General features: G+C 35.8%; 1 protein-coding gene and 1 non-coding gene across 2 annotated transcripts; one reads left to right on the top strand and one right to left on the bottom strand.

Moving 5' to 3' along the window:
• Positions 1-1,060: 1,060 nt before the first annotated feature.
• On the top strand, positions 1,061-13,368 carry LOC114495078 (amine sulfotransferase-like). The gene is made up of 6 exons (XM_028510236.2): positions 1,061-1,224; positions 3,047-3,255; positions 7,620-7,746; positions 8,587-8,681; positions 10,913-11,099; positions 12,976-13,368. Exons 1-6 carry the CDS (start codon positions 1,080-1,082, stop codon positions 13,095-13,097), a joined length of 885 nt encoding a protein of 294 aa, XP_028366037.1. The 5' UTR covers positions 1,061-1,079; the 3' UTR covers positions 13,098-13,368.
• A 4,080-nt stretch (positions 13,369-17,448) lies between these two features.
• LOC114495904 lies at positions 17,449-17,586 on the bottom strand. Its single transcript, XR_003684563.1, has one exon. It is a non-coding gene; the product is annotated as a small nucleolar RNA U109 (small nucleolar RNA).
• Positions 17,587-18,351: the final 765 nt, after the last annotated feature.

The following is an 18,351-nucleotide window of genomic DNA, read 5'->3' as shown; positions in this document are numbered from 1 at the left end:
TCCTCCCCCACCCCTCTGACAGCTGTCAATCTGTTCCATGTATCCATGCCTCTGTTTCTACTTTGTTCATCAGTTTATTGACATTTTGTTCATTAGATTCCACATATGAGTGAGATCGTGGTATATGTCTTTTTTTTAAACAAATTTGTTTTCTTGATACGCACAGGAATTATTTTAAAGTGCATTACTGAAATATGTGTTGGTTCTAAGCCTAGTGTTACTAGAACTTCTGGGATCTCATCTTCTTAACATTCAAGAATAGATTTCTCAGGTGGAGCTGGTCCAACTTTTGAACAGATATGTCTTTACACTATTTGTTTCCTATTTTTATTTTGACTTTCTTATTTAGAGTTATTGAAGATTTCTGATAAAAATTAAATTGCAAAAATACAATAATAACCATACGATAGCTTGCAACTACATGAGGGCCACATCTCCAAAGCAGACGCAATTGGTACGGCTCAGGCAGAGCCTAGTCCACAATCCATTTGAAATGGACACAGACCCCAAAGCCTCAGAAGCTTCTTTCAGGGCAGCAGATGATTTCTGTTCCAGAAAAAGTAAAAGTAGAAACAGAAATAAAAGGGCATTTATTGAAGAATTTACTATTTCTATAATAACAAAAATGTCTAATGAGTAAAAATATAAAATACTAAGCAACTGTGTCAGGTGAAGTCACTGAAAGCACGGACTCAGTGGCCAAATAGTCTGACATCAAACCCTGCCACGCTGCGAGCTGGGCAACCTGGAACCTCCTGCGCCTTGTTTCCCTCAGGTTTATGCTTGGCACCAGGATAACGCCTCCCTCGTGGGGTTTTAGGAAAAGCTATTTAACCTTTTAGTATCTTAGTTTCCTCATCTTCAAAGTAGTGATAAAACTTCTAGGAGTATTTGGTTCTTGGGAAGATTAAGTGATTTATGCATGTACACGTATGCTCTTTAGTATGGTGTCAGCTGTCACACAGGATATTTACAAGATTGTTGGCATATATTGAACACTCAGCAAGTGTTAGTAATTACTATAAAATACTAAGAAATTGAAAATAATGTGATATTTTTGTACTTGTAGGTAAATAATTATGGACAACACAGGCAAATATTTACTGAACTATAAAGGCCATAATTTTATATCTGCTATTGTTAATGATATTGACTTTCTAGAAAATATAGAGGATTTTGAAATCAGAGATGATGATGTCTTCATAATTACATATCCAAAATCCGGTAAGTTGGAGGATTGGGCTGCCTGTTATCAGTCTTCACTCTGTTTGCTAATACACATGTACAAATATGCACTTTTCCAGACATTAAGAGTAGCCCAGTCTACATTTAGACCACCATTGAAAATGTTTTAAAAGTTAAATAAGTGTCAAATCTTTAATACCTAGGGACATTTGAAATGCACATATTGTCATTTTTGAAGGCACACATGCAGAAACCACATATTGAGCCAAGAGCAGATACTTAGTGAATGCTGGTCTGTCACCTTGCATGAGAATGGAAGAAAATATATTTAAAAAACCCAGCAGGATTTTTGTCAGAAGCATATCTAAGTCAGAAATAATTCCTAATATGCTTTTCAATGGCTCTAACTGCTTTGTATTTCTCTATAATAATGAGATACTTTTGAATTAAAATAAATTGCCTTCAAATCTGACATTTCCCCCAAAGTTTATTTATTATATTGTGCTTTTTAGAACACAGGATGATTGGTATTCTTGAATCAATGTTGCAAAAGTGGCTAATATTGCTCAAAGATACACTGGAGTCTGTCAACACAAAAAAGTTATTTTAGATTTTTATGAAAATGCTCCAGTCCCTCCCTTTTACCATCTACTTTGAAATTCATGACCTGTTACGAACTTCATTGTAATATTGATACAATGCCTTTTCTCTGGATTTTCCCACTCTACAAATTTACCAGCACATCTGATATTCAGTATTTTTTCCTTCCCTTAGATGTGGGTGGCACCTCAGTTTGCTTAGTTTCAGGTTGTGCAGCCCATAAGAGTCTTTCCACTACCCTTAATCCTGCCCAAGTATTTGGGACACCACACACCAGCTCTCAGTCCAACCTGCTGGGCTCTTACTCCTCTTAGAGGGCAGATTAGTGACTCTCCAGGATTCGCCATAAATTTGATCAAATCTATGATGTCTGTAAATCTACTCAATTGAGTAGTGATGACGGCAAGATTATTAAAACCTCACATTCTTCCAGAACATTGATTGTATATTCATGAACATAGATGCAAAACTCCTAAACCACATAACTCTAATCCAAACAAGTCTAGCCATGTTAAAATATACACTGTGACCAAGATGCCTTTGTTTCAAGAGTCATAAGTGGTTTAAATATATATTAATGTAGTTCACCCACATTACTAGAGTATAGAAGAAAGCCTGAACAATCACCTCACAGGGACAGAACAAGCATTTAATACAATTCAGCATATATTTGTGAGGCAAACTGTTAGCAAACCAGGGAGAAAGTGAACTTCTTTAACTTGATAAATAGAATCTACCCCAAACCACCACAGATGTCAAATGCAATAGTGAAACATATAAAATCAAGAACAAGACAAGAATGCCTGTCAGTACTTTCACTCAATATTGTGTAAGAAGACCTATGTGAAAAAAAAAAGGTGAAAGGGATCTTGAGCTCTTAATGTGTCTATATGTCTAAAGTATAAAGCTTTAAGAAAGACTAAGGAAGGAAAAACAGAGGTAGACCCAGAAAATTGTAGCAACAGACCTTACATGAAGTCTGGGAAACAAAAAAGAGCTGAATGATTAATTTGAATCACTAGTGTCACTGCTCTTTTCTAATAAAAAGGTAAGAACACTTGAGTTTTTCTTTATTAATTTTAATGTAAACTACACACAAATGAAAAAAGTTAGACACATTTTCTTGGCATTTTTAGAGTAGTTGAAAGAAAGAGAAAGCTCCAAATGATTTTGAGATAGATGGCATTAGATGGCATTTATAACTGACATTTTTTAGAAAGAAATAATTCAGGGTGGAAAATGAGATTATTTATTTTTGCAGGTACCATCTGGACTCAGCAGATATTGAGTTTGATTTATTCTGAGGGACATCGTAATGGGACTGAAAATTTGAAAACGATTGACAGAGTCCCCTTCTTTGAATACAATGTACACAAAGTTGACTTTGTCAAGAAACCATCCCCTCGCCTCTTCGCATCTCACCTCTCCTACAATTTAGTACCCAAGGGTCTTACAAACAAAAAAGCTAAAGTAAGTCATATAAATAGCTTATGGACCTTTGGTACAAACAAAAATACTTTCTTCAAATATTTTTTCCCAGGCCTACTCACCCACCTTCTGTATTGTTTTATACATTAAAATATATATTGAAGTATAAATATATATGTAAATTGAGTCATCATATACATTGCTTGCACTGTGATTATAAAGCATTCAGCAAAAATACTTTGTGACAACACATTAAATTCTATTCTTTTTAATGATTTAGTTAGCCAATTGACCCAATATGACTTGTTAAGCACGTACTCTTCCTTTACTATCTTTAAGCCTGCATTTTGATATTCGAAAGTGCTATAGTCCTTTCCTCTGACTCTGTATTCTTTTTTCCAAAAATTAATATGTGGCGGTTTTTCACTCTTTTAAATATTGTAACTGATAAGGTAAATTCCCATCAACTTTATTTTTTGATATCTTAATTTGTCCAGTGACTTTTAGATGTTGATTGTAATTGATTAAATACATCTAAATTAATTCTGGCACAATCATTAGAAAAGCACTATTCAAAATTCCTTCAGCACCCTTGTATTACTCTCTCTTCACCAGGCCTACTTACATGTTTACCAAATGGACTGTGTTGTTCGTTTGTATGTTTCTTACAATACATCCCTGAATTTCCAGCTTTTTGTTTACTTTTTTATGGGTATGATGAAGTGGAAATTTTTTCACTATTGTCTTTTCTATTTAGTTATTACTGTTATAAAGATAAAACATTGGTGTTGTTGCTTTAGTATATATGTCTCCCTTAATCAATTTTGTTAGTTTTATCAACTTTCTCCTTATGTTCTGGAATATATTAGATTTTTTTTTTAGTTTCATTTTTTTAAGATTTTATTTATTTATTACTTATTTTTAGAGAGGGAAGGGAGGGAGGGGAAGGGAGAGAGAGAGAGAGAGAGAGAGAGAGAGAGAGAGAGAGAGAGAGAGAGAGAGGGAGAGAGAGAGAGAGAGAGAGAGAGAAAGATTCAATGTGCGGTTGCTGGGGGTTCTGGCCTGCAACCCAGGAATGTACCCTGGCTGGGAATCGAACCTGGGACACTTTGGTTCCCAGCCCACGCTCAATCCACTGAGCTACGCCAGCCAGGGCAATATATTAGATTTGAAAATAATACATTTTATTTTTCCTTACTTTCCAATATTTACAGTTTTTTTCTATTTTCATAGTTAGAACCTGAAGAAAAATAGAACAGAGGTGATGATGAACATTCTTCTTGGTCCTTGATTCTCTAACGATTTTTAGTATCTTTTCTAGGTTTTGATTTGCAAGGCACATAATGAAAAATATTTTTTTTCTATTCTTTGTTTGCTTGGAGTTTTACTTTTCTTTTTCATTTTTTCTTTATTCAGAAATGTTCTAATCACATATAGTGACTTGTCTGACAACTCTGAAGATGCCATGTCCTCCCCTCCCCCTTTAATCTACAGTGAAATGAAATCCACTAATATTTTAATAATGTTCTATTTTGGAGATAAGTCCTGCTTGCTTGAAGTATGATACCTAATTTAACATACAGCTGGAAGGGTTAATGAGCTCCCGTGTATAACGCACACCTATGTTTTTGTGTGTGTTATACGCAGGATTATTATACCCATAGTATGTAGTCATCATACCCATGTATACGGCACATTCTTATTTTTCCCTAAAAAATTCGGACAAAAAGGTGTGCATTGTAAACGGCAAAATATGGTAATTTTTACTCAGGAATTTTTGTCCATAAATATTTTAAAATAGACTCTAATTTTCTAGGATTATTTTATCTTTATTTGATATTAGTATCACTGTATTTCTAGGGTTACAAAATAAATTTTGAAGCTTTTTGCTGTTATGTAGTTTAAAAATATAAATGAACTGAAGTTTTGAAAGATTTGGTTAAAGTCCATTATTACTATATCCGATCCTGTCAGCTTTACGGTTCCACATTTTCATTCTCTCAATCAGTTTATTTAAATCATCTGCCTTTCCCTGAACCAGTATTTTAATTTGATTAGCTATCCTCATTTCATCTATATTTCAAAGCAATGAAAAAATCCACCTGATCCGGTGTGGCTCAGTTGGTTGGGTGTCGTCTTGCAATCAGAAGAGCTCACCAGTTTGATTCCCGTTCGGAGCATGAACTTGAACTGCGGCTTTGGGCCCTGGTTCGGTCAGGGAGCATGAGACAGGCAACTAATCGGTGTTTCCCTCTCACATCCATGCTTCTCCCCCTCTCTTTCTCCCTCCCTCTCCCTCTCTCTGAAAAAAAAAGAAAACAAATTTACAACATATTCCTTCATAATATAATGAATTTTCTCCAGTTTTCCAATTACGTCTTTAATAATTACGTCATCATCATTTGTAACGAGGAAATTTTTTATATTCTGTATTTTTCAAGATATCAGCAGTTTTCTATTATATTGGCTACTTTTCTCCAAAGAACTAGCTTCTTTTTAAAACATAATTAGTGTTTTCTATTTCATTGATTTCTGCTTTCATTTTATTTCCTGACATTTTGTTTGCCTTTGTTTTTCTTTCTTCTTTAATTAAAAGCTTAGCATTATTTACTTGCAGTATTTTTTAATAAATATTAACATTTTAAAATGATGGATATCCCTTTTAGTGTAGTTATACATATAATATGGCTAGTATCTAAATACTCTATCATTTTAGTTTGAATTTTCTAATTGGTCCAAGTTATTCTGAAGATTTTAAATTTCCAACTGGTTATATAAATTTTCTTCTTAAACTTTTTATTATTGATTACTTATATATATTTATATGTACTTATACATATATATATATACTTATATATTACTTATGTGTATTATCAAGTAATGGTACTATGAGAATTCTATTCTAAGTTTTGAAATTCAGTAAGCAGTTTTATGGCCAATCATATGATCAGTTTTTTTCAGTATGTTCCATGACCACATGAGAAAAAGGTATGTATTCTCTGTGTGGAGCAGTGACAAGCACAGAGGGTCTGGCAGAAGTAATGCCTGCGTGAGGCATTACTTCTCATTACTGAGGCATTACTGTGGTTGGTAGTGGAATAATATGCGTGTAATAATTTATAGTTTTAATTTGGACATTTCACTTAAAATATGTTATATGCTGAATTTGATATTGTTATGTTACAGAATTACATGTTTATGATTTTGTAATAAAAGATTTTGTAATAAAAAAGGGGTGTAATTTGCACCAGACCCTGTATATAAAATAAATTTTGTTAAATAATTGTACAAGTGTATTTAATTAATCCTTCTATATTTGTGCTAAAGATAAGTGAGTATAAATCTTCCATTATGATAAATCTCCCATTATGATAGCTGCTAAATCAAAATCTTCAGACTTAATAGAATTTGTGTTATTTAAGATTTTCTAATATGTTATTTAGCATACAAAGATTTCTGCACTGTTAGTCATGCAAACAGGTTATATGTTGTCCTGTTCAATAATTTGGCCTTAAATTTTACTTTATATTGTCATTTATTTCCTTTTTTTCTAGGATTTTGCCATTAGCACTTCTTAATATGTTTATTAGTCATGATAATACTTATTACTTTTTGGCCATAATTTTTTCTTACTCTGTGAAATGATTATGACATTTGTCCAATTTTTAAATTTTGTCATCTATTTCTTATTGATTTGTTTTATATATATTCTGAATAGTAATAAATTATTGGTTAGACGCTTTGCTTCTCCCATACTTCATTGCTTTTTGCTTTTATGGTATATATTGATTAATAACATTTTTAAAAATCTAATGTAATTAATTTTTATTTTAAATAATTTTTTTGTTTAGAAAATATTTTCTCTTCTTCAAGACCAGAAATAAATTCTTTATTTTTTAAGATATCCAAGCTTTGCTTTCATGTTTAAATCTTTAATCTATTTGTAAATGAATTTTTGGCCTGGTATGAGGTACAATTCCACTTTTATTCTATACAGATAATTATTTGTTTCAATATCACCTATTAAGTATAATATTTTTCCTTTTTAAAATAATCTCCAATGCTACCTTGGCTTCTTATCAAATGTCACTTAATGCTCACAGAGCATGAATTGAAATAGCTCCTATGCAATATAATTTGCAATATTAATAAACACCATGAATGATTAACATTTTTAGAAATTAGTCTTATATGCTTGCACATGTGAAAGGCCATGTGAATAAAGTTATTTATTTCAACAGTTTTTGTAACAGCAAAAAAACAGGCATCACCTAAATTACCATGAGTAGTTGACTGGATGAAATAAAGTATTTAGCATCCATATAATGAAATATTATGTAGATGTCAAAAACACCTCTAAAGGATAACCAATAATTGTTAAAAAGTGTTTTACTATCCCCCTGCAGATTATTTACGTCTACAGAAACCCCAAGGATGTTTTGATTTCATACTTTCATTTTTCAAATATGGTGGCTATATTTGAAACTATGAATAGCATAGAGGAACTCTTGGAAAAGTTTCTGGATGGAAAAGGTAACTGTGAACATATTTATACAAGTAACATGTTTATGAAACAATGTTGCCATGTAGTCAAAATCTCAAACTTAGGGAACATATTTTAGGGAGATACAGAAGGGTAATGATAGAAGCTGGAAAGCAGGTAAGTGGTTGTTATTCTGTCCATTTAATTGGCCACCCAGTGGCTTTTCTATTCTCACCAGGGTCACTTTGGGGGTTGTTATAGTTGCAAAGGCATATTGTTTAAGGAATATTTTGACTAGATCACAAAAGAAGCACAAAGGTCTAACAATTCAAACTAGTTAGATCCATGTGCTCCAAAATTGCCAGTGTTCAAAGGGGATGTAGTTTTGGGGGTTCTGTCAAGGACCCATGGCTGGCCTTATATGGCAGCAGTGCGAGTTTCATTTCAGCGGTGAGGAGAGATTGCTGCAAGAGGCTCGGGGACTGTGGAACTGGGGCTCTCATTTAGAAGACTGTGTTCAGGTTCTGTCTTGTAGAAAGCTAAAGTTGCTGCCAAGAGGTCTTAAAATAGGCAATCAAAGGAGAAATAAAGACATACGTTTTCAGGTGGAAGAAGTAAGGAAGTAAAGAACTTACCTTTAATCTTCAAAATTAGTTCTTTGGGCTTCTTAATTTTTTCATGACTGCTTTCCTACATACGTAGGGAAGGCAGGTTTCCATTAAAATCATGAAACTGTTCCCCAAAGAACCAATTTTAAAAGGTAACATAGATGTTCAGTGGTGCGGGTTTACTTTTCTTTTTGGCTAATTTCTGAACAGGAAGGAAAGACCATAGTTTGCTGGTCAATAAGTGCTACATCTTAGCTTGTCACTTACTCATTTTTCTCACAGTGGTGGGAGGCCTTTGGTTTGATCACATCAGAGGCTGGTACGAGCACAGACATGACTTCAATATTCTGTTCATGATGTACGAGGAAATGAAAAAGGTAAGAGGAGAAGGTTATTTTTTTAAAGTATTTCCTTGAAACCCTTTATAAAAAACCTTAGTTTTAATGAACCACATTTTCCTGAGTTTTTTGGTGCTTAACCTCTCAGGTTCCTTCAGGGGTTTCTAAGTTTCTGCCCGTCCCTTAATTACTGATTCCTCAGGGCCCTCTTCTCACTGGATGTAGTCATCTTTTTGTGGTTGCTTTTCATGTACCCATCTGTACCAATAAGGGCAAACACACATATTCAGAGATTTGCAAACAAAAAAAAAAAGGCACTTTGAAACACTGGGGTGAGAAGCCAGTAAGATTTGCCGAATCAGCCAGAGGTAATTGTGTGTGCTGGGATGGAAGTTCATCCTGTTTGTTTGTTTTCTAAGAGAATCTTGAAATGTAGCTCTCATGTGAAATTGCATCATGTTTACATGTTGACATCCAGTCAAAGCTGTTTTAAAACATTGCATAAACCAAATACTTTGAAGTTCACTATTTTGTAATCTCTGATAGATATGTTGATTCACTACTGCATATCTTATTCATTAATTCAAAGTTATTAAATGCCTACTCTGTGACAGACACTAAATCATGAGATAAAGAGAATTGATCCCTTTATTTACAGAATTTATCATCCAACAGGGAAGATACGTATTCACCAAGTAGGTATATATAATTAAAAAGGGTGACAGGTGTTATCAAGGAAAAGTGCAGGTATGATATCAGTATGTGAAATATACTGATCTGGTATAATTAAAGGTGATAGGCGGTTATTTCTGAAAAAAAAATAACACGGTAAAAGCAAGCTAATAAATATGCCTTGGAAGAGAGATAAAAGAGAATTCTAAGCCAAGGAAAGCGAATGTACAACTTATCTGAAGAAATAAAGTACACGCCATATTTTTAAAGAACTGAAGGGAGAAGTTAAAGAGCAGTAATATAAGATGAAGGTTAGAGAGGGGTGTAGGAGCCAGACCATGCAAGATCTGTAGACTGTGTTAGTGATAGTAACTTCTTTAATCTTAAAGGAAATGGGGAGCCCTTTAAGAGTTATGAGAATTACAATAAGATGGAATTAGTATTCTTTTTTTTTTTTAAGATTTTATTTATTTATTTTTAGAGAGGGAAGGAAGGGAGGGAGGGAGAGAGAGAGAGAGAAAGAGAGAGAGAAACATCAATGTGCGGTTGCTGGGGGTTATGGCCTGCAACCCAGGAATGTACCCTGGCTGGGAATCGAACCTGGGACACCTTGGTTCCCAGCCCGCGCTCAATCCACTGAGCTACACCAGCCAGGGCGGAATTAGTATTCTTATAATGTCTTTGCCATTGCTGAGTTTCAAAGTAATAACTGTAAAAATACAGGCAAACTAGTTAGAGATCAGTGTTAATCCACTGAAAATAAGTACCGTTTTGGATTAGAAGGAATCAAATGCTTTTCTTCATCAACTGAGATGATCATGTGGCTTCTTTCCCCTTCTCTCTGTAAATGTGGTATTACATTAATTAATTTTCATGTGTTGAACCATCTTTGCATGTCAGGAGTGAGTCCTGCTTGTTCATGGTATATAATCTTTTTAATATGTTGTTGAATTTGTTTTGCTAGCATCTTGTTGGGGATTTCCCATCTTACTTTCATAGGTGATAAATTGATCTTTAGTTTTTTTTCACCTGTAGTGTTTTCATTAGGCTTTGGTAGCAGGGTGATGCTGGCCTCATAGAATGAGTTTGGAAGTGTTCCTTCCTCTTTGACTTTTGGAAAGAGTCCGAGGAGGATTTGTGTTAATTCTTCTTCATATGTTTGGTTGGAGTTACCAGCGAAGCCACTGAGACCTGCATTTCCCTTTTTGTTGCAGCCACTATATTTAATTGCCTGCTTTATTCTTTCCCTCATGAAATGGTAAACTCTTAAAAAGCACTGCTAGCACACCATCATTCTCTTAAGCTTCTCCAGCACCTATCACAGTTTCTGAAACATATGAGACACCCTAAAAGTGTTGGTTGAATGAATGAGTGCAGGGGAGCTGTCCTTGCAAAATCAAACACTAGGAAACTCCAACAAAGCTGACAATCAGAGCACTCGTTTTCATAGAAGGAACAGGGAATGACATATCATGTCAATCTTTAGACTTACAATAAGCCCAACCAACTTCAGTTTTTCAAAATGTGGTAAGATGTTGGGAAGTAACTCATGCATTCTTCACAAGCTGAATCGTTTCTCATACCCACAACTCTTTCAGGATCTCAGAAGTTCTGTGCTTAAAATCAGCAGTTTCCTTGAGAAAGAACTGAGTGAAGAGGATGTGGAAGCTATTGTGAAACAAGCTACATTTGAGAACATGAAGTCTGATCCAAAAGCAAATTCTGATAGTATTATAAGCAATGACCTTGGGAGAGAAAAAGATGAGAGACATTTTATGCGCAAAGGTGATGCTCAGGGGTTTATAGAAGCAAAAGGGTTGAGAGTTCCCGTGAGTCCTTGGTGTCTACACTAATTAAGGAATGCTTCTACCCTGGGTCTCTAAGTACTGTCATTTGGGCCCCAGAGAGAATCAAAGATCCTACCTGAAAATGGCCCTGAGAAGTATCCCAGGAAACTGAACAGTTCTTCAGTACAGAGCCTGACACTTGAACCTAATTGATCTATATTATATTCCTTCCTTTTCGTCTATGTGATCCTACTCTTTAAAATTACTAAGTCTTACCTGAAGGTGATGGATATATGTGACCAGGACACTCCAATTCTTTTTTTTTTATTTCTTCTAGAACATTCCAGAAATAACACACTATGTGTTTCGTTCTGGGGGAGGAAGTTTGAATTATAGTTATCTCCTCATGTGTCAGATTTCTTCAATGTAAAAAGTAGATTAATATTTCATTAACTCAATGTGTTATGAATTCAAGTACTCAACAACTTGCAATTAATTTTTACTGTGATTTTACAGCATACCAGGAGTTAAGAATGAATATATTTTCCCCCATATTTCTTAATTTCAAACTTTAAAAAAATTGATCTTTTTAATGCACACTTTTCTAAAACACAATTTGTTCTTTTCTATTTTATTCATACTTTATTCACTAACTTATTCATAAGAGCATTTTGATGATGGATATTTATTCTTAATTATATAAGCTGCTTTTGATACTAGTATTTTAAAAAAATTGTTTCTTCTGTTGTCCCATTTATTATCAACTTTAATGTCTCATTGCTTAACTACGTCAAATATAAAGCAACTTTTATGCCCATTAATAGCTTGCTAATTGTTCCAAATGCCAATGATAATGTTTAAACAAGAAAATTTGATAGCCAAAGATGCCAAATAATCTTCATTAAAATACTATCCTGATGACGGTTTCTAACTCCATCGAGTAAAACTGAAGCGATAGAAGCTCTGAAGACTCTCTGACCTTGACTTCATTACTTGAAAAACTTTAGGTGTCATTTTTTAAGTTTTACTTATTTATCTTTAGTTTTTTACATATTTATTTACTTTTAATTTTAAATTACTGTTGACATTCAAAATCATTTTATGTTAGTTTCAGGTGTAGAGCATAGTGGTTAGACATTTATATAATTTATGACGTGATCCCATCAGTAATTTGAGTACCCTCCTGGCACCATACAAAGTTGTTACAATATTATTGACTATATTCCCTATGCTGTATTTTACATCCCATGACTCTTTGTAACTACTAATTTGTACTTCATAATCTCTTCTTTTTAAAAAAATTTGTCTGGGAACCAAAGTGTCCCAGGTTCGATTCCCAGCCAGGGTACATGCCTGGGTTGCAGGCCGTAACCCTCAGCAAAGGCACATTGATGTTTCTCTCTCTCTCTCTATCTCTCTCTCTCTCTATCTCCCTCCCTTCCCTCTCTAAAAATAAATAAATAAGTCTTTAAAAAAATTTAAAAAATGAAGAAATAGGGACATTGTAGAGTTGTGTTAAAGATTTATATTACATTTTGCCAAGTTTGCCAAGTATGGTGTCTGGCATTTAGTAAAATATGTAACAATTCTAACCTAGTCATATATTTTACTTTTGTTATACCTTCTCAGTAAAAGTTATACTTTAACGGTAGTGGTTGGGGAAAGTATAAGGATAGTGTACTTTGGAAGTGTTTTTAAGTTTGTTTCTTAGTTCATTTCTTTATAAAGAAAAATGAGGTATCAAACCCTACAGAGAACTAACTAGCAGATATTTAGGTTGGCTTGAAGAGGAGATTCAAGTGGGCTGGAGGGGACTGTTAACCTGAAAGCACCACTTACTCACCCAGGGGCTGATCCTGCACTTCTCTCTCTAGGGACCGTTGGAGACTGGAAACGTCACTTGACAGTGGAGCAAAATGAGAGATTTGACAAAGTATTCCAAAGGAAGATGCGAGATGTTCCCTTGAAGTTCATCTGGGATCTAAATGAGGGGTAGAATCAGTGTAAAAGAATTATAATATAGTCTACTAACCAGGAAGCCTATTTTAATAGATACGTTAATTTATACTTCTTATGCAAATGTTAATTATACAACTTTATTGATAAGAAAATGAGTAAACTGTGCTTAGATTAGTTGCTAAGAGCTTGATAAACACTTTGAAATTTCAAAAATTAAAATGATTTAGGAGATAGCCTGCATTGATAGCCTGTATTGTAAAGTGAAAAACAGGAAGTATGTAATGTGAATTATAAATGTTCTGAGGGAGCTTTCTGCAGTGTGTACTTTTTAATCTACAATTAAGTTTAGTATCAATGAAATCTTAAAATGTATTTTATTATTGCAATTAAACATGAATTCTTTTATTTAAAATCACTGTGAATGTCGAAATAAGTAGAGAACTCACAGGCAAGCACATGCCTCTATTTAATAACTCACAGATCACTAAAATTTACACTGAAGGTCAGAGGATCAAAGATGAATTAATCATCTAGTGGTTCAATCATTTAACTATATGGATGAAAAAATTTTATTCATAACATCACTAATTCCACATGTATTTAACAGTTAAATATTTAAAATAAAATCATTTTGAATTACTAGAAAAATATAGGTGAATTTGTTTGTAATTCCCAAGGAAAAAGAAATTTGAAACATAAAACCAGTGGGGGAAAAATAAAAGTTTAGTAAATTTAAGGCACCACCATCCATGAGAGTCAAAAAAATGAAAACAACTCTGTGTCCATGTGCAGTAAAATAAATAAGAAAATTGTGAGAAAAAAATGTACTATTGTGTAGATTAGAGTGAACCCACTCACACACATTATTGACAGTGGTAAGCTAGAGCACTTCTAAAATGTTTTAGCTGCCCCTAGTGTATTTACTACGCATGCCAGTGGGAGGGGGGCACTGCAGTGAACAGTTCCGTTGCTTTAGTTGTCAGTGATGGTATGTGATAGTGGTGGGTACAGATGAGAGAAAAATAGAGAAAAGATCAGCTGTGAGTGAGTTTTAGTCAGATATGGTATATTTTGTTGAGAGCTATCAGATTTCTGAAGAAGTGTACCGCATCTCCGCCACTTTGAATTTAGGGAAGTGTGAAGTAGTTCCTGGGTCAGGTCTGCAGAATCAGCTGTTCCCTTAATAGTCCCAAACAACAACTGGCCAAAAGCCTGGACTCCCACAGGACAGCCAATCCAATGTTCAGAGAATACGACTTGCAGGAAAGCTGTCGTCTATAAAATGAGCTATTTTCAATGAGTGCTGAAATTATTTCCATTTTTTAACTTAAAAATTGATTACGTACTTACATATAAATAAAATGAACTAACTGCATTATTTAAGCAAATATAACACTACTCCAACTGTTAGAATTAATATACCAAAACAATACATCAATGTTAAGTTCTTTGAAATAGATTTCTGTGGTGAAGTATTTACTCTCTGGACTCTAGCATGTCAGTGTTGTTTTACAGTTGATGCCCTAGTATGCCTTTTCCTCTTAGTTCCCAGCAGCACAAACTCAACCTCAGGCACAGGTCTCCTTTGCACCAGGAAGATCTTCCTGAGAGTGGGGATTGTCTCTTAAGAGTGGCCCTTTTGGAATAAAAACACATTCCCATGCTTCAGTGCAACTTACCTTTCTCAGACAGATCTCTCCCAACTGCTCTTTTCTTTCATAATGTGAATGCCCGGTCTCAGCACCCCGTAACTGAAAGCTCTGGGGTATGATTTCTGTCATCTAGTCCATACTACGTGTGATCATATGTGTACAACACAGTAAGTTGACATGAAGAACAAAGTTTGGCTCCATTACAAATGTCTTGCCTCTAGCTCTTAATAGTTGGGAGGTTCTCTGAGTGTAACTCATTCCAAGCTTTAATATTAACTAGCTGTGTGAGCTTGGGGTCAAATATACAAATCCAACTTGATATTTCAGAGCTGTTAGGGCAAAGGGATTGGACATTTAAAAACACTGTAAAATATAATTTAAATATGAGTACTTATAGGAGAATTATCTTAACTTGTTACATATCTGCATTTTACAGTACACTTAACCAACAAACACTGGGTCTGCAAAAAGCAATGAGTGGGCTCTCTGTGGTTAAGAACATTTTGAAGAAATACAGTTATACTTCCACAGGGAAGTTTATGTTCTAGTCTAGTTACCGAGGCAACACCAAAGAAGAATACATTTTAAAAGTAGAACTCGCTGGTCCAACTTAAAATGTACATTCAAAATGAGGTTAAATTGAATTAAATGGCATAATGAATATAGAATAGAAGGTGACAAATTTTAAGACGAATTATAATCTACTGAAAAGGCACAGATTAGCAAAAAGTAGGCAGAGAGCACAGGAAGAGGACAAATCACACATTTGTTTGGTAAAGAGCCTTGGAACAGAGGCTGCAGCGCAGGCCCAAACCCTGGCAGGAGCTGAGAGAACGCCTCCAGCTCAGCCTCTCCTGAACTGGAAACCCTCTCTGCTTTAGCCTGGCAGAGGCCACACTGCTTCTGGTTAAATCCTTGTGTTCTAAAGAGCGCACAAGGCAGCCAGTTCGATGTCCAGGCAGTGCAGGAAAGTGGTTATCTATAAAATGAGCCCAACTAGGAATGAAAAGCCATCAAGTTTCATGGACGGTACCCACCGTAAGCAAGGCAGTTCGCAAACTTCATTCAGTAAGTATTGGCAGTGATGTTACACAGTGCAGGTCACGCTGTGCACTTGGCAGCAGGAAGGAGGCTCCTGGATGCGCACTAGGGTCAACCTCACACAGTTCAGAGGAAGCAGAGCCAGGATTTCACTCAGGTTTGATGCCAGCACTCGCGTCTCCTCTCCTCTCCTCTTGCTCGGCCATTTGCAACTGACCAGATTGGCCGGGTGCTCTGCACGTTAGACCCATGGAAGAGGAGATAGGCAGGAATGACATGTGATTACGAAATGTTAGAGAAAATGGAAATCCTTGGAAACTGAATGAAGTCTGATCTAAAAGTTGTAATGATAAATCTGGGAGTTTACTAGAAGTGGGCTAAGAATATAACAAATAGAATCAATATACCATCAAACTAAATACCTGTAGCTTTGCATGATAAAACAGGGATTCCATCAAAAATGAGGCTGTCTCCCAGAAGGAGTGAATTTGGGGCTGGGGGACAGGTGAATGAGAGATGCTGAAGAAACCCTCCACTCAGGTCCAAGGCCACTTGGGTGGGTGCACGGACCCTGACACATCTGCCCATTGCGTGGCCGCCAGTGAGCTCCCCACCCACTCTGTGAGCTGTAGTGCCCACTCGCACCGACATGACTGCTGGGGCTGCCAGTAGCAACTTGAAAGACTTATGCTCCTCGGCACTGACGGTGGGTACATTGACCGTCAGAAAGAAACTTTACCTGCTGAAGATAGCTTTAAATCCAGAAGATGCCCAGGTGTGGCAAGATCTCACCTAATAAAGTTTAGGAAAAGCCCTAATAAGGTTCCTCATAAGACCATTCCTTGCCTGTGCCACCCTGCAGTTTGGGGTTGGCGCCTTTCTCATGATCACCGGCTGCTTCCTGCTTGGCCTGGCTCCATCAGTAAAGTAGGCTCCTAAGGGGCCTTTGCCTTCTTGACTGGCATCCTGGTGTAGCCTCCAGGGTTTTAGCACCTTCATGGCCTGCAGAGCCGGTCGAGGCAGCTGGCGCTGCTCCTTCGAGGGACTGTGATGAGTAGCTTCAGGAAGGAGGAGGCACAGATGGGGATGAGCAGAGCTTTGGGTGTTTGGCAGAGCTGTGGAAATCTATGCAGCTGCTAGCAAAACTATGGCCAGATTCTATAAATCCCTACCCAGAATGTTAATCGAGTTTATCATTAGACAAACGAGAAGCCAGGATGTGGTCTATTTCTATTTTCCTGGCCCTAGCTAAAACCCCAGACAGATTTTTCCACCTGAATATGAACAGTGGAAGACTAGCAACATTAATTGTATGGGGAAGTGAACAGCTACATTGTAGAACAAAATGCTGTCTCCACCATCCTGTTTAGGGCTGAACATTTCTTTTAAATAGCCCTCATTGATAATCTCCTTCTGTGGCAAAAGGAAAAATGCACTATATCTAATTTTGTGTTTGTATGTAATTTATTTAGAAAATATTGGGGTATCTTATCCCCGAGCATCCTGTTTAATACTGCAGACGGTGTCCCCTTTCTGCACTTCCTGTGATCACTAGTTTTCTCCATTACTTTTTCATTTCCAGAGCTTTTGTCTCTTTCTAATATACTAAACAATTTGATTATTCACACTATCCATTGTCTAGTGTCTGCCTTTCACCACTGTTAGGTTAGCTCTAGGAAAACAGGGATTTTTTTTTTATGTGGGAGAAATATACTACTACTCAACGTCTACTGTAAGGTTGACAGCCCTGGGAACTCCTTTTTTTAATGGAGTGTGTTATGGATGTGTTCCTGCTCCCAAAGGAGTGAGGAGCAGACATATTTCCACATGCAAGGAAAATAGGGACTTTTTGTCTGTTTTGTTCAGTGTTTACAAGGGTGCACAGAATGTAATAAGAACAGGATAAATTTGTGGATGAAAGAATAAATAAGTAACTGCCTAACTCGAAGGGAAACATGAAAGCTTAAGAATAAATTAAACCTGTGCATTTTTGAAATTTCTAGTCATCTCACTCACTGATAAGTTAAAAAACAAAAAAAAACCCTTTTATTTAAAAAATCCTTAGGCAAGTATATTTTAAAAATACAATCTCAGTCAGTCTCAAGTGGTCATATATGATGTGATTTTTTTTTAATTTAACATTCTTGAAACACAACAGAAGAGATGAAGATAGGCTCCTGGTTGCCAGAGTTACGGTGGTGATGACTGAAGCTGTGCAGGCGATAGAATTGCATGGAACCACACACACACACGTGCGCCCACACATGAGCGCTTGTAACACTGGCGAACCCTGACTAAGCTCTGGGGGCTGCTCCAATGGCAGCTTGTCTTGGGTGACGGCCGTGTGTGGTACAAGATGCTGCTACAGGGAGAAGCTGGGTAAAGGGTTTATGGGGCCTCCCAATTGTTTTTGAAACTTTGTGTGAATTTATAATTATTTAAAAATAGAAAGTTAAAAATGGTAAAAAATTTTAAATGTGTCATAAAATGTGTTTAAATACATGTATTTTGTGTCTATGTTATGCAGTAGTTTGACAAAATATTTTGGTAGTGTCAAAACTCAAGCACACAACAAACCTCCTTCATTTCCTCATGGGC

Source organism: Phyllostomus discolor, chromosome 4 (genome assembly GCF_004126475.2).
Source record: "Phyllostomus discolor isolate MPI-MPIP mPhyDis1 chromosome 4, mPhyDis1.pri.v3, whole genome shotgun sequence".
Taxonomy (NCBI): Eukaryota; Metazoa; Chordata; class Mammalia; order Chiroptera; family Phyllostomidae; genus Phyllostomus; species Phyllostomus discolor.
This window is presented reverse-complemented; position numbering and strand designations above follow the sequence as displayed.

What these genes read in the sequence shown, in the direction of transcription:
- LOC114495078 (XM_028510236.2), top strand. Translation starts at nt 1,080, where the DNA reads ATGGACAACACAGGCAAATATTTACTGAACTATAAAGGCCATAATTTT. An exon ending in TTACAAACAAAAAAGCTAAA is followed by an intron (nt 3,256 to 7,619) that starts GTAAGTCATATA and finishes ATCCCCCTGCAG; the next exon opens with ATTATTTACGTCTACAGAAA. An exon ending in TGTACGAGGAAATGAAAAAG is followed by an intron (nt 8,682 to 10,912) that starts GTAAGAGGAGAA and finishes CAACTCTTTCAG; the next exon opens with GATCTCAGAAGTTCTGTGCT.